Source organism: Eschrichtius robustus, chromosome 16 (assembly GCF_028021215.1).
Source record: "Eschrichtius robustus isolate mEscRob2 chromosome 16, mEscRob2.pri, whole genome shotgun sequence".
Lineage (NCBI taxonomy): Eukaryota > Metazoa > Chordata > Mammalia > Artiodactyla > Eschrichtiidae > Eschrichtius > Eschrichtius robustus.
Genome location: NC_090839.1, coordinates 78776302 through 78791564, shown reverse-complemented (window position 1 = coordinate 78791564; position 15263 = coordinate 78776302). Strand labels below are relative to the sequence as shown.

At 37.4% G+C, this 15263-nt stretch overlaps 1 protein-coding gene across 3 annotated transcripts in view; it reads right to left on the bottom strand.

Annotated features, from left to right (window-relative positions):
• The window catches only part of LOC137778715 (S-adenosyl-L-methionine-dependent tRNA 4-demethylwyosine synthase TYW1), a 206782-nt gene that overhangs the window by 74084 nt on the left and 117435 nt on the right, over nt 1–15263 (bottom strand). For all 3 annotated transcript variants that reach the window (XM_068565973.1, XM_068565972.1, XM_068565971.1), the window contains exons 14-15: nt 11175–11285; nt 1992–2159 (exon numbers count right to left, since the gene is read on the bottom strand). In XM_068565973.1, the coding sequence (XP_068422074.1) occupies nt 1992–2159; nt 11175–11285 (279 nt within the window). The remainder of the gene's footprint in view (nt 1–1991; nt 2160–11174; nt 11286–15263) is intronic.

Genomic DNA, 15263 nt, shown 5'->3' with positions numbered 1-15263 from the left:
GCATGTAGTAATTTCTAGTGCACCCACTAAAAGAATACAAAAAGTATATAATTCCCAGCCTAACCGGAGGAAAAATAAGACCTACTGTGGCTGAGCAAATGAAAGAAGTGCAGAAAGAGAAGGAAGAGGGGTTCCAGAAGAAGCTGGAGAGGCAGACAGAGACTGATCACATAGGACCCCAGGGGCCACATTAAGGATTTTGATTTTCATGCTAAAAGCAATGGGAAGTCAATCAAAGGCACCTGAGCAGCAAAGAGCTACATTCTCTAAAGACATCTTTGGCTATGGTGCGAAGACCTTATGGAAGAAGAGAGAACTTTACTACCATTGTCAGGACTATTTCCAGAGCACTGCCCCTCCAATCAAATAATTTGTTCTGAAGGTACTATCTTATCTTAAAAAGTAACAATGAATAAAAAGCTAGAAAATAAAATTCAGTTTTTTTGGCTTTAATTTTTAAGATTTACTTTGTAAGTTAACTGTCTTTGCAGCTATTTTATTAACATTTCAAATGCTAGGTAGCCTTTATTTCTTTGTTCCTTAATGCTCCCAGTACATATTCTTCTGTCTAAATATTTAAGTCTGACAGATCATTAGGTCAGATATATACAAATCTAATTGGGACCAAGGCATGAGGGCCTTTTAACCTCCTGTTTGAGACTAGACCACGTGAAATTTTAACTGAGTGATTCTAATATTATTAAATATCATTAACCTGCAAAGCTGTTCAGGAAGCCACTTAGGTTGTGGAGGGAGGAAAAAGTGAGATTCATGTTCAATTAAGCCTGACTTTACTTGCATACAGAGCATTTTTATAAGAAAAGGTAGCCCATTCTTTATTACCTTTTTGGTATTAATTTATCTTTATTGTGATATAATTCACAAACCATAAAATTCAACCTTTTAAAGCATACAGTTCAGTGGTTTTTAGCATAGTCACAAAGTTGTGCAACCAACACCACTAAATAATTCCAGAACATTTTCATCACTCCAAAAAGAAATCCCGTATCTATTAGCAGTCACTTCCCAGTCTGCTCTTCCCCCAATTTCCAACAACCACTAAACCACATTCTGTCTCTAAGGATTTATCTATTCTGGACATTTCATATAGATGGAATCATACATTATGTAGCCTTTTGTGTCGATTTTTCATCCAGAATAATGTTTTCAAGGTTCAACCATGTCCACTTTTTCAAAAAGCACTTTTTAATGGAAAGTTTGAACAGGAAACTAGGCAGAGGAGTAAAACAAACCTCTTGTGTATCCATCATCTAGCCTCAACAACCCTCAACCCATCCACACACCCACATACTTCTTACTTCGTATCATTTTGAATCAAATCCCAGACACTATATTATTTCTGTATAAATATTTCAGTAAGGACATATCATTATGATTGCTACTCTAACACTGGCCTTCTGATTGGGTTTTTTTCTTTTTAATGGTCTACCTCTACTAAAAATTGAATTTTTCCTCTGTTAGGCATTATTTACTTAAAAAACACATTAAACTCAGGCACTCGTTCTGTCTAATAAAAACACTAAAAGGGAAAAAGGAAAACCAAAATCCCAGAAATATTTCTGCAGAGGCCAAGATTCAAAGTGATCTAAAATTTGATAAACACCTCAATATTTCTTCTGACAGTCAGAAACACTCATATGGGGGTTGTTTACTATTTTCGCTTTCCCTTGTCACTCTAGGAAAGGACTAGAGGTTATTACAAGGGTGTTTTGTTTTGTTTCTCAGTACACACCAATTACAAGCCAGAAAGCACTTCAGGTGCCTGGGTGAGGGCTGAAAACAAAGCAACCTCACACAGAAAAGACAGTTTATGAGTCCAACAGACTGAATTCCGGGCTTTCTTAATGTTTGTCTTAGGAAAGGTAGCAAACAAGCAGATATTCATTATAATAAGGTGAGGGGAAAATAAAGAGAAAAGAGAGCAGGAAGGACAAGGGTGATGGAAGAATGCATACTCGAGTGGTTCTTACCTTCTTGTGAGCTATCAGGAGGCAGTTGGAATGCTCGTGTTCACAGGCAATTTCATAGTCGGCAATCAGATCCACCAACTCACAGACAAAGCGCACCACTTCTTCGTGCCAGGGCACATTGGCCATGGTAAGACTGCTTGCCGAACTCTCTCCACAGTAGGTAACACCCTGTGGAAACATTACAACAGTTAGGGACAGTTACAGACCTATTTAAATGTCACAGAGGAAGAGCTTCACAGCCAGAAAGGCTTCTACAGGTCAACCAATCCAATCCAAGCCAAGCCAATCCGTATCTTAAAGTGAAGAAAGCAGTACAAAGATGATAAAATTTGCTTGGAAGCTCATACAAGTAGCGAGTGACAAAGACAGCAGTGGAGCTCCCAGGCCAGTGCTCTTTACACTCTGACAATCCTGATGCTTGGGTACTTGTGCTTTGTGCTACATCACCATCTACACTGTCTAGTCACAACAATGTATCTGAACTAATAACATATCTTTCCATTCAGATTCATTTGTGCACCATAACAGATCGATTCTCATGGGATTATAATCCCCTAGTACAATAATGGAGGTACAGCTGACACCCAAAAAAATTCAGTGAATAATTTACTGACTGGGAAAATAAGATGAGCTCCTATTTTCTAGTATAATTTAGATTTGAGGTTGATAAACATTCTGTAAAGGGCCAGATAGGGATCCCTTTCAAATTATTCTTCTGGAATCATTCTAAGGAGATCACTTTGTAATGCATTTTTTATGTGGCTATGTATAAACACAGAATCATGCCAAAATGAAAATACATGTGCAGAAATACATATACATATATATATATATATATGTATATGTATATATATATATATATATACACACATATATATATATATACACACACACACAGATATGTATATATATATATACCTTTACACACATCTACATGTATATACGTGTATCTATCCCTAGAGAAATTCCCATTCAGTACAAATGCAGTAAGATAAATTGGTTTTTAACTCTTTTTAATTCTACCTGACAGCCCAGGCATGTAAGACACAAAAGTTTTATAACTAAGTTTTCCATTTGGTAAGTTACATAGTGATAAGTGATTAATGACTAATTTTCAATACTGACTATCGTAACTTTGTAGGCTCTCTAAATACCCAAGAAATCAAACTTTCTTGAAAAAAGACTCGAATAGTCTAGATGTGCTGCTACTAAGTAGGGAATAACTAAAATAGAGTGAGGTTCTCTCTCACTCGTGCTCTCTCTCTCTCCCTCTCTCACACACACAGACTGGAGGGGATAGAATGACATTAAGTGGAAAGCCCACAATGCGCACTGCAGAGTGACCCTGACCCTACAGATGGCAGAGCTGGGAGGGGGCCAAAAACTCAGATGAGTTCTGCAAAACCCGCTACTCCAGATGGCTGTTCAAAGACTACTTACTGGTGTACTACACTGAGATGACCTTTGCTGAACATAAACTAGAGGAGACCCAGCTTAATTACAATAATCAAGAGAAGCTTCTCTATTAGCCCACTGATGTACAGAATTCATTAAACTGAATTTGGGTTTTAGCTGAATTAAAAAAAAAGCAAATAATAGTTTAAAAAATCTTTAAGAAAGCATGGCTGTAAAATTGCACTAAACTTGCCCAAATAACATGAAAATGATTTATTCATAAGTCAAATCAGTCATAAAAATGAACTTTACTTCACTTTAAATACTGTTTATGAGGGACGAAATATATGAACAACCATGCAGATACTGCTTAATTCAAAGGAATTTATTTTTTAATAACATTTTTCTTATTTATTTATTTATTTATGGCTGCGTTGGGTCTTTGTTGCTGCGCGCAGGTTTTCTCTAGTTGCAGTGAGCGGGGGCTACTCTTTGTTGCGTTGCGTGCGTTTCTCATCGCAGTGGCTTCTCTTGTTGTGGAGCACGGGCTCTAGGCACGTGGGCTTCAGTAGTTGTGGCACGTGGGCTTCAGTAGTTGTGGCACGTGGGCTCAGCAGCCGTGGCTCGCGGGCTCTAGAGCACAGGCTCAGTAGTTGTGGCGCACGGGCTTAGTTGCTCCGTGGCATGTGGGATCTTCCCGGAATAGGGTTCGAACCCGTGTCCCCTGCATTGGCAGGCGGATTCTTAACCACTGCGCTACCAGGGAAGCCCCAGGAGTTTATTTTTAATATTTAAAATGTTAGTTCATTGAAGCAGAGGTTTTAGGTAAGATCTTTTTTGTTTTTAATTTATTTTGGCTGTGCTGGGTCTTAGTTGCGGCATGCGGGCTTCTTGGTTGCGGTATGTGGGATCTAGTTCCCCGACCAGAGATGGAACCCAGGTCCCCTGCATTGGGAGCATGGAGTCTTACCCACTGGATCACCAGGGAAGTCCCTAAGTAAGATCTTATATTCATGACAATGGCTTTGGAAAATACTTTAATATCGATTATTCAGCAATAATAAAGCATGAAATGCTAAGGAGAGATTTGGTTTGGAAAGGAAATGAGAGAATGATTGCCATAGGTCATCACTATGCCTTCACATTATACTCCTCTATACGTTCGCATGATGCTTTATCATTAACAAAGCATTTTCACGTAAAAATTCTCATTTTAGCCAGACAAAATCCTCGGAGGTGGGGAGTATGGGTAACTTCCTGAGCCGACTGCGGAGCCCGAGCCTGCGCCGTGACAGACCTGCCATGGGTAGAAACCGGCCTCACTGAATGGCCTCCCCGAGCCCTCCCTCGGTCTGGCTCCTCAACACCTCCCTCCGGTCCTCCCCCCTCTACATGGGCTACTTCACTTCATCGCACACTCCGGCCTACTGATGACCCGCCCAGACTGGATTCCTCATCACACTTGCCCCTGAATAGTCTAAAGACGTTTCACTTCCCCTCACATCGCAGCTGTCCGCCACCGTTTCATGCCAGCACCACCTCCACTCCCACCCAGTTTACCACCAGCACCAAGTTCTTTCCTCACAACTCTGGAAAAACAATGTCCTCAAGAAAACAGATGGGTATAATGTGGCAACTGAAAGCACTCATTCCAGAATTCCAAAGACTGAGAGGTGACAAGCAGACTCAAAGAAAGTTCCTGAAGAGCAGGACCACTTATGCATCTTCCTGTTTGTAGTGAAAAGCACAAGCCACACCATTACACTGGTGACTTCTGGATGGACCACTCTGCTCCAGGACGTGGGGGCCATCAGGTCTTTTTCACGGGCTGCTTAGAAAGTTTACCTGGGGATTCAAAGTCTGTGGGAAGAGCAGTATTGTGGCTCTTGATATTCTAATTAAACTGACTGGTTGTCCAAAGACTCCTGGTATGATTGTTTTTGTCCCTGATAGCTGGAGGAGAAATGTCTTCATAACTTTTTGCAGCAATACATGTCACTCCTTTATCTTAAAAATGCTTCAATAGCTGTCCCCCCCCACCAAAAAACCAGCCCACGTTTCTCAGCCTAGCACCTGAGGCCTTCTTACTGGACTGCCCCACTCAGCATCCAGTCTTTCCCTGGCTAAATTCTCCACCATCTCTTTGATCTTCGGCCAGGAACCCCAATCCCATCTAATCCCAATCTCATCATACCCTGTGCATCTCTCTTCTCAGATAACTGGCATAACTTTGATGTGTCTAAATCCTGAGCTCTTAGAGGGCGGGGGCCACACCCTATTCTTCTCTGTACCCCCAACCAATCTATTCTAAAGAGCAAGTCACATGTTCCTCTATGACATTAAACTCCAGAACTCTTTTCTGATCTAATACAAAATTTAATTCATATTTTTCGAGATTTTTCTACACTTTAATGATTACGAACCAACTGATAATCACTGGTTAGGTATTGCTACATACATGAACAACTGGTAATACTCCCTACGTTTGTGTGCAGAAAGAGATTGAGACTATGCTAAGACATTTGTTTTGCAAGATGCATTCTGCAAGGATTGAGTTCTGTAGACAGTCATGGTGCTAATGCAAAGAGAGTTTTAAATCATTTGACAACAAGTAATTACTGAGCACTTACTCTTCTCAAGGTGCAGTGCTAGGCAGAGAATACAAAGACGCTATTTCATTTACAGATGGATTGTGTTACGAAAGCTTTTCAATAAGGCAGATGTTTACAACACGAAACACATTTTCACAAACAAGTAAGCAAACAATGATGGTTAAGCTTCCCAGGCTAGCAAATATAGGTCTACTTAAGCCTAATGAAGCTAAAATACATGTTAATTTACAGGGAATGGAACAGAGAAATATTTTACAAGACTAGCAGTGAAAGAAAAGAGAAAATCAATATAATAGAGAAAGAGCTTCTATTGATTCATTTTTAAATAATGTGCTTGATGGAAAGTGATCTAAACATTTACTGAATCCAGGCATATGTTACCCCCTTGAATTCTCAAAACAAGTCTATTAAATTGATATTCTAATACCGAGGAAATTTAGGCTCAAGGAGGATAAGTAACCTGTCCCAGGCTAAATGAATACATTTTAGGAATGTATCAAAGCTTACAACTTCCCCACCTGAGACTATGAGAGACCCCCCTGAACCCTCCACATACACACACACACATCCAGGAAATCCAGGAAAAGGATATGAATGGTATCCGAGAGCCTCAGGTATTTCACTAGCCCAGGGTCACTTTGTATTATCAATTTCACATCTTCAGGGCATTTATGTGACCTTGAGGTACTATTAAATTTTAATACCAACCCCATTTCAGGGTTAGGCCCTGGGAGACTTTTTCTTTTTACCAGAAGCATAGGTAAGGGATAAGCCTCCAAGTACCACAGTGTCATGTCAGTGGGTGAATTTTTTCCTAATTCGTCCTTTCACTGAAGGTGAAAGGGCCTAGTGTTCTGCCACATCCTGTCTCTACTGGAGCTGCAGAGTACCACCAGGCAATCTCCCTTTTTACAGCCCCTAAGGAATTCCCTTACAGACCTGACAGATTGACTAGTCTCTCAAAAGTACGTTTACCATAACATTTACTTCTAAGTGTTTGCTTTTGGAGGAATCTGAGGTTATCTTAGGCTGCCATATTGCTAGCTCTTACCAAATGTTTTTTGGAGAGGCTTTATTACTATTATTTTTAAAACGCTTCCATTTTAGAAAATTTTACTGTAATTAATAAGACAACAACAACAAAAAGCTGCCTTTTCAGACATTAAATAGTTTAATCCTACTGAACAGGGAAGCATGCCTTCTCCATTTACTGATTTCATTTCAATCATTTGAATTATAAAAGTAATGCATGCTCACTGCAACAATTCACACAACACAGAAATATGAAAAGTAAAACAAGCCTTTCCTTCCCCTTCTCCCAAATCGTACACTGTTAATGATTTGATATGTATCCTTCCATACTTTTCTTATATAAATGTATCTAAACATATACTGTTAAAAATTTGATCAAGTCATAATTATTCTATAACTCGTTTTGTTTCTTAATAGTATACTGTTTTCTGTAAACATCCCTTTTCCTACTTCAGTTTAAGAGAAAGATACTTCATTAACTTGCTGGACAAATGAGAGATGAATTTAATAAACCATGTGATCTAATCCTCAAAGGCCCAGGTACTTGATATTACAGGTCTCCTACCAGAGACAACTGATCATCACATGCTTTCCCCTGATACACACAAACTGTTGTCTATTACCTTATATTTTATAATTTAAATAAGACATTTAAAATTGTGATTAGACTACACACTTCTCCAAGATTTTCAATAAAAAAAATCTCTCAGTGTAGTTCATTTTACTTCTGTAGATTTTGCCTTGTTCAATAAGACATTCATTTCCCAAACAGCATATCTAAATTTAGAAAAAAAAAATGTGTACCTATGATGCTTTGACGAGGCCTGGCACATGAAGACAGCTCAGAAATATTTGTTAAATGCAGGGATAAAATAGTAAAATGGAAATCTTGTTTGAAGGAAACTATGTCATTATAACATCTCAGCTATAAGCAGAAGCTTCATCTGTTTCCTAGTTATGTTAATAGTCTGTCCAACTACAGAATGCCCATCAGAGAATTACACTGTTTACAAAGTAGCCATCTTTCTTTAAAATTTGGTTGATTCTTTTCAGATTACAAAATATCTTCTTCATTATAGGAAACATGACTGCAAAGAAAGAAGGAGAAAAAAAGGTGACAGGGCGATCCAGCCAAGTTAATAATAGAGGTTTTACTGCAGCATAATTTGAAGCAGCATTCTTTAATAGCTAAATCATAAATTAAAACACCACTAATCTCTGATGTTGGCAAGGTTTCCTTAAGCCGATGCATATATTTAAAGTGTAGCTTGTGTCTCTGCATCATTAGAGTTCTTGCCAAGAGTAGCCTTTTGAAATTAAGAGCAATTTTAAAAGAAAAGTGTCTTGACCTGACTAGAGGCTGCTACACACTCAGCAATATTTCATCTGCTCCTCTCACCTCTCCATCCCTCCAGAGGACAGTAATGCAGAACGCTGAACTTACTAAAAAAAACGGCTGTAAAACTGAAATATGCTCTGATGTGACAGAGTGCATCCAGCTTCATAAACATAAACTGAAGAGTGGAGCTTTGAGAGACTGGGTTCATTTTCTGATCACTTTCTCTCGTTCTGTGTATTCTTAGTTGTCCAAGAAAGCTGTCTGCCTCTTAAAACTCTATAGTTTGAACTACCATCTCATGCTGATGACTTCCAAATCATTACCGCCAGGCCTGTCTTATCCCCAGAACGCCAGGGCTTATAGAACCTGTGGCTTATTTGAACCTACACTTTGAACCTACACTTGGATTATTTAAAAGCTATCTCAAAGTATTAAGGTCAACACAGAACTCATGCAATTACTCCCTGAATTTGCCTCCCTTCTCCACTGGTCTTTTCCATCTCAGCAAACTGTTCCACAGCCACACGATTGCTTAAGCCCAAAACCCAGGTGCTATTCTTGATTCTTTTTGTTCTTTCATACCCTACATGTCATCTAACAACAAGTTCTGTTGGATCTACTCCCAAACTGTATCACAAACGCACCCAGTCCTCTCCAATGACCTTCCCCACGCCATCACATCTCTTGCTTGGCAAAAGTTTTGTTACCGGTCTACCTACTTCTACTACTGCCCTCTAAAATCCACTCATGGCAACGGCAGGGTGATCTTTCAAAATCATAAATCAGATCGTATCACTCTCCAGTTTAAAACCCTTTCCTAGCACACCTAGTATTAAAAAAAGCTTATCATTAAACTTAGTATAAAATCTGATTCTCTCATCCATGCATGAAAGGCCTAACAAAATCTGGCTCCAGCCCACCACTCTGATTCATCTTGTACCACAGCCAACTCCAACTACCCGACGGAGATCATGTAGGACCTCTGTGGACCAGCTGTGCCATCTGCCCAGAATGCTCTGACCCCAAGCCTTTGCATATTGTGCTGCTTCTTACTATTCAGGTATCAGTTTTTAAAAGAGTCATCTCCTCAGAAAAGCCTTCCTGCTTTTGAAATCTAAAGCAGCCAACCACACTATCTAGCAAAACAGCATATGCATTTACCCTCTGACACACCAATCCACTTACAGGTATCTATCCCAAAGAAACACTGGTAAAAACATGACAGTGACAACCAGACATTAAATGGCTCCTGCTGGAAGCATACACTACCAGCAATGAAATAATCTTGAAATGCAAACATACACACACACACACACACACACACACACACACAAATCTGATCAATCTTCTTTTGATCTAACTACCAATCCACGGGAAATCTAAGGGGCAGAGCAACATGCAATCACCAAAATCTAAAATATAAATATGGGGAACTAACCAGGATAAATGATCCATTTTTTCCAACAAAATAAATTACAAGGGGGAAAAAAAACACATGGAAGAGGAACTAATAGATTAAAAGAAATTTAAGAGAGAAATAATCCAATTCTGACCCTTATTTGGATCCAGATTAAAAAATACTTTAGACAATTGGTTTAAGAAGATGTGGTATATATACACCATGGAATATTACTCAGCCATAAAAAATAATGAAATATTACCATTCGCAGTAACATGGATGGACCTAGAGATTATCATACTAAGTGAAATAAGTCAGAAAGAGAAAGGGAAATATTATATGATATCATTTATGTGAGGAATCTAAAAATGAGTACAAATGAATCCACATACAAAATAGAAACAGACTCACAGACGTAGAAAACAAACTTACAGTTACCAAAGGGGAAAGGGAGGAGGGGAAGAATAAATCAGGAGTATTGGATTAACAGATAAACACTACTGTACATAAAATAAACAATAAGGATTTACTGTATAGCACAGGGAACTATATTCAACATCTTATAATAACCTATAATGGAAAATAACCTGAAAAACTATATATATATGTGTGTGTGTGTATATATATATATATATGTAAATAAATAAATAAATAAATAAATATATATATATATATATATATATATATATATTTGAACTGAATTACTTCTCTGTATACCTGAAACTAACACAATATTGTATATCAACTCTACTTCAATTTAAAAAAATACTGTTAAAATAACTGGTCAAGTTGAAACCTTATATGTTCCAACATATGAGATTATTGTTAGAACTGTTTAGTAAGAACAGTATTCTGAATAAGTGTTTAAAGTGAGTGCATATCTTTTAGAAATACATACTAAAGCAGTTATGGATGAATGGCATAACGTGGGGATTTGCTTCACAGGTAAGGGCAGGAAAATGGGTAGGAGTACAGTTGAAACACGAGCTAGTAATTTTTGAAGCTGGGTAATGGATGGATGGGGTTCATTACATCAGTCTCTCTACTTCTGTATATATTTGAAGTTTTCCATAGTAAAAGTGTAGTTAAAAGCCAACCAATTACTCACTATAACAGTATTTTATTTCTCAGCATATTAAAGTTACTATGTAGTGAGCAGTACATTCATTTTCTGTTGACAGTCTACCTCTCACTAAAATATAAGCTTTTTATATGTGAGAGCAAATGCTTAGTCTTTACTGCTCTTATCTCCAATACCTAGAACAGTGCCAGGAATCTTGATTACTATTTCTGACTGAATAAATAAAATATCCAGGACCTCCTGCAGAATTTTAGAAGATTGTAATTCCACCGCGGCCAACAAAGCATAATGGGAACGTGCCCAACACTAGCCGGCAGGGGCTTACCTTCACCTCGATGAAGTCAGGGTTCCCCAGGGACACCAGCCTGGCATAGGCCTGGAGCTCATCCACATTCCATGCTTTCACTAGAGTCAGCCTATAGACAGTACGTTGTTGCTAAAACAGAGGAAAACACAACTTTGTTTTTATCACCCAGGAAGATTTTCAAATTTCTTAAACCCATAGGTGAAACCTGGCATGAACTTCTATAAATTGAAGTTGCATTTTGCAGAAAGATGAAAAAAATGTAAACAATGTCATAAGACTCCCAGAAGCCTTATAAAGGCACAGATATTGGTATATTTTTCTTCTCTCACTTACAGTATCGAACACTAGATGAGGCACCCAAAAGTTTCTTAACAAATACACTGAATTCCATTTATTTAGAAACAGTAAATTGACCAAACAGTTTTAGATTGGTGAAAATTAATTCACATAACCTTCAGGCTTTCAGGTATCAATTGCTCAAAGTTACTTACAGTAAGAATTTCTAATCACTCTTGTCCTCTTTCCTGCTTCCTCATTATTTAATGATCTCTACTTGGCAGAAAAGGCACGTTGATGCACTGTCAACGTTGCCATTTGTTTACCAGGTAACCAAAAGAGGTACTGATTTTCTGAAAAGCCATTAGACAACAGTCATACAAGCCTTTAAAAACTTTATACCTTTGACTTTGTAGCTCCCTTCCAGGACCCTAGACAAATTACTAAAAGTTCAAAGACTTATTCAAACATCTCAAAACAACACGATTAATGATAGTTTAAAATCTACAACAAGAGTGGGGGCAGAACCTGTGACTTGCCTATAACCAATAGAATATGGCAAAGATGATGTGACACCTGTAGTTATGTGCACATGATTACATCCATCTGTAGCAAGTTCCTGGGTAGTATCCATGCTGCTACAACTCAAACCATGCTTTAAGTAGCAAGGCTCAAAATACTCAAGAGAAAAACAAAGTGAAGTAAGACGTGAACAAAATGATACCAATCTCTCTCTACATGCACCCCAGTGTTCACAGCAGCATTATTTACAATTGCCAAGATATGAAAGCAACCTAAATGTCCACCAACAGATGAACGGATAAAGATGTGGTATATATATACACAATGGAATACTACTCAGCCATAAAAAAGAATGAAATTTTGCCATTTGCAACAACATGGTTGGACTTGGAGGGCATTATGCTAAGTGAAATAAGTCAGACAGAGAAAGACAAATACTGTATGCTATCACTTATATGTGGCATATAAAAAATACAACAAACTAGTGAATATAGCAAAAAAGAGACTCAGATATAGAGAACAAATTAGTAGTTACCAATGGGGAGAGGGGAGGGGAGAGAGGCAAGATAGGGGTAGGGGATTAAGAAGTATAAACTATTATGTATAAAATAAGCTACAAGGATATCTTGTACAACACAGGGAATATAGTCAATATTTTATAATAACTATAAATGGAGTATAACCTTCAAAATTTGTGAATCACTATATTGTACACCCGAAACATACAATATTGTACATCAACTATACTTCAATTAAAAAGAATGCCAATCTCTCTACTTTTGCTCATGTCTGAAGATAACCAAGGGATGAACAGTATTAGGCAGCCATATCAGAAAATGTACTCAAAACTTATTTTTAAAATGCAGTGTATAATGCACGAAAAGATAGAAATCGTCCAGATTCCCTTCACATAGCTAGAATTCATCCAATGCCAAAACCTAACAAAAATGGTAGAGAAGTGCAAGCCAATCTCACTTGTACTTAATCTTACAGAAATTTTAGCAAATGAAATTCAGCATTATGTTAAAAATTCTAGAAATGCAAAGATGATTCAATATTAGACTATATATTAATACAATTCATCACGTTAATAGCTCAACACAGAAAAGTTATACAATCATCTTATAGACACACAAAGACATTTCATATCATTTAAAGCCCATCCTTGATTTTAAAACAAAACAGAATGAACAACTGAAAAACCATTTGGTAAACTCAAAAATTAAAAAACACATCCTTAACATAAAGAAAACACTCTCCAGTCAATAGTCCATGTCATTCTTAGAGATGTAAAAAATAGAGGCATTTCTGTTTAATCCGAATAACAGCGGAATGTCCACTCTATTATTTTTATAAACACTTCCCTGAAAGTTAAAATCAAAGCAATAAGGCAAGAACAAGAATAAGTGGATAGTATACAAAAAACAATTACTTGCAAATGATATAGCTGGCTTCTTGGAAAATCAACTAAAAATCAGGTTAAGTAAAATTGGCCAGTTACCAAATAAAAATAGAAAAATGAGCAGCTTTCCTAGCATAGAGCAGTGGGGTGAATGTGGACTCTGAGGCCAGACTGAATCCCAGACCACATACTAGCCATCTTTAACTCTGTCTCAGTTTCTACCTGTGCAAAATGGGAGTTTACACAGGATTAAAAGTGTCCATCTACATAACGCTTAGAACCACGCTGGCAGCAGTTAAGTCATACTAAGTATTAGCTATTATGTGCCATACGTATGGTACATATATACTATATGTACAATTACAAAATGCAAGGCAAAGAAAATTCTACTTCAACTCTAAAATACATCTGTAAAATACTTGATGATTATTTATGAAATAACATGGACAGTGAAAAACGTAAATATTTCTGAGACCATAAAAAACTAGGCTACACGGACAGCCATGATAGATTTCTAAATATAATGTAATTCCAATGGGAGTTTAAAATTCCTTTCAACAAATAAACTGGAAATGATACCAACAATAACGATAGCAAGAGTTAGCAATGAGTCGGCCCTTACTATGTGCCAGCTGTTGTTGTGTTTAACATCTTAGCAAAGATTCCAATATTTGTCTCATCTTTGCAACAAATCTTACAAAATAGGCTTATCAGCTTCACATTACAGATATGAAATTGAGGCCTAGTGCTGCTAAATGAATTTCCCAAAGTTACACAGTTGGAAAGCAGCAAAGCTGGGATATGAACCTAAGCAGAATGAATCCAGGGCAGACTCTATCTCTCGTTGCTTAACCTTTTCAAATTGTGAAATAAATCATACAAAGAGAAACATACATAAAACACGAATGGACAGTCCAAGGGATTAACACAAAGAAAATACCCATCACCCAGTAACCATCCATTGCCTTTACCCCAAAGCTATCTAATATCCTGACTTCAACATTAAAGTTTAGATTTTTGTCTCTGTTTGAAATTGATATACATGGAACCATATACTTTTTTGCATCTTGCTTCTGTCATACAACACTGTGTTTATAAAGTTCATCCATGTTGCTGCATGCTGAGATTTGTTCATTTTCTTTGTTATCTAATATTCCATTATATAAATATACAATAATTTATTCAACCGTTCCCCCACTGATAGACATCTGGATTATTTCCAGTTTTCAGTTATTATAAAATGCTGTTATCTCTCGTAACACTAGAGTTTAGTTCTTCCTGCTTTAGGGAATTTTATGAAATGCTATTATGACATGTATTCTTCTATGTCTGGCTTCTTTCACTGAAATTCTTTCACTGAATTTGATGGTGACTTTAGCTTTAGATATATTTTTGCTGCTGTTTAGTACTCCAGTATATGAAAATACTTACATTAGTGAAAGTTGTTGGTTGGTTGGTTTTTTTCCCCAGTTTGGGTCTCTTACAAAATAGCATTGCTATGACTGCTACTGTACCTGACTCCCGATGGATGTTTCTTGAATGTTCCTAAGAGTGGAAATGCTGGATCACAGGATGTGCAGATACTGCTAAATTGGTTTCCAAAGTCATTTCACCATACTTCTACCTGCAGTGGATCAGAGTTCCAGCTGCTTCTCTTCTTCAACAACACTTATTGTTAGTCTTTTAAACTTTAGCCATTCCTGCACTGTCCTATTTTGTATTTGCCCGTTTACTGATGAAGTTGAGTATGCTTTTGGCCATTTGGATCTCTACTTTTGTGAAGTACTTGTTCAAATGTTTTGAACATTTCTTTACTGGGATAGCTGTCTTTTTACTACTGGGTTTTTCAAATTCTTTATATATTCTGGCTGTAAGAATTCTGTTATAATTGTATTAGAAATATTTTC